Source organism: Buceros rhinoceros, unplaced genomic scaffold, assembly GCF_000710305.1.
Source record: "Buceros rhinoceros silvestris isolate BGI_N320 unplaced genomic scaffold, ASM71030v1 scaffold13334, whole genome shotgun sequence".
Taxonomy (NCBI): Eukaryota; Metazoa; Chordata; class Aves; order Bucerotiformes; family Bucerotidae; genus Buceros; species Buceros rhinoceros.
The window spans coordinates 38261-39842 of record NW_010406561.1 but is presented as its reverse complement, the minus strand read 5'-3'; the positions used below and the strand labels follow the sequence as shown (position 1 = coordinate 39842).

Here is a 1582-nt window from a genome sequence, read left to right as displayed (position 1 = left end):
CCAGTTACTCCCTTGTGGAAGAGAAGACTTTGGCCTTTGACACTCTGGTAACACTTGGAAGTTCTTGCTGAAAGCAAGAACTGGGCATTAAAGCCAGACATAAAGCTGAGCTAGTCCCCACCTGTATGATCCCTGTAGGTGCTTCCAGAAGGTAATTCACAAGAATTATGTGGAATGGGAACAGGAGGCTGTTTCATTCCACTTTTGCTTTTACACTTGCACAGTTACTCATCTAAGTAAAAACAGTGTGTTTTTAACACAGCTGATAGACTTCTGTTGTCATGAAGCAGTCCCTAGAAGATGGGGGCATTTTTAGGAGTGGGAGCAGTGCAAGCTGTGTGTTGGCGGGGAGGGCTCAGTACCTGCAGCTCTTTCAGCTCTTCTGTAATGGCATCGATGTCTCTCAGGAGGCCCAGAATTTCCTGCATTTTGCCCAAGGAGTGTTGTCGTCTCTGCAGCTGACCCAGAAGATCCTGCCATTGCTTTGAAATGCTGTTTTGCCTATAAAGGAAGGAATAGAAAGACTTGGGCAGCACCGGGAGATTCTCAGTGCTTGCAGCTTTAGTGGAGATAAATGAACACACACAGCTCTTCCCACTAGTGCAAGAGGACAGACCATGATCACAAAACAGGTCAAAGGAATGTTGTTATCTAATTAGCGTGATCATGGAGAGAAATTTTGACTAGCACATCAATTGTTGTAGATTTTTTAGAAATTTTTTTTTTTTTTTAATAGACCCTTGTACATGACATCCCACATTGCTTTCATTTGATACAATGGAAAGGCTTGGAAAAAACAGAAGTGGTCTTCAATGGCTGCTTAAAGTAAAAAAATAAACTAAACCATGTAATGAGTCACAATCTGACCTCATAAAGAGGTTTTTTTACTCTTTTATAACTGTTTCTCTTGCTTTTCCCACAGGTTTCTGATTTTGTCTCAACTTAGAAAAGCACCAAAATACCACAAGAGAAGTTATTCGCATGGCATTCTTAGCCATTCCCAAATTAGGCTATATTGATAAATGGAGATGCCATAATTTCTCAAGATTTACTCCAAACTGGAGTCAGTCTTAGAAGACTTTGTGGCTTAACTAAACTATATTACTCTAAATTACACATTAAAAGAGAAATGTGTTGATTTGGAAAAAAAAAATGTATCCCTCTAAGCATTTTCGATGGAAGAATTTTTGACAGAACGAGTATTTTCATATATAATGAAAATATCTTTAAACTATTTTTCACCAGAAACCAGTCTGAGGGTTTGAAGAAAAAAAAAAATAAAGAAGACGAATTAATTGTCTTATCTGCTGAAACTGTTCATAGGTCAAAGAAATTCCTGCCAGTTCAATTCATGAAGAGTAGAGCTGTGGTTCATAGCTCAAATCAATTTTCATTCACCACACCACAGAATTTCAACTAATTTCAACCTCCACCACTACAAAGTCTCATGATCGTCACTCACTTCTTCACGATTTGTTCTTTGCCATGATAGTTCTCCTGGCTGATGACTTTGGCCATTTCATCCAAAGCTGTGAAACGTTCCCTCCTGGGAAGTACATCCGCCACAATGGCTTCCAGCTTC

General features: G+C 39.3%; 1 protein-coding gene across 1 annotated transcript in view; it reads right to left on the bottom strand.

Moving 5' to 3' along the window:
* Window positions 1–362: 362 nt before the first annotated feature.
* The window catches only part of LOC104491698 (spectrin beta chain, non-erythrocytic 5-like), a gene marked incomplete at its 3' end in the record, with an annotated part of 11572 nt that continues 10352 nt past the window's right edge, over window positions 363–1582 (bottom strand). Inside the window, exons 7-8 of the mRNA XM_010134162.1 lie at window positions 1463–1578; window positions 363–501 (exon numbers count right to left, since the gene is read on the bottom strand). Coding sequence (XP_010132464.1) covers window positions 363–501; window positions 1463–1578 — 255 coding nt within the window. The remainder of the gene's footprint in view (window positions 502–1462; window positions 1579–1582) is intronic.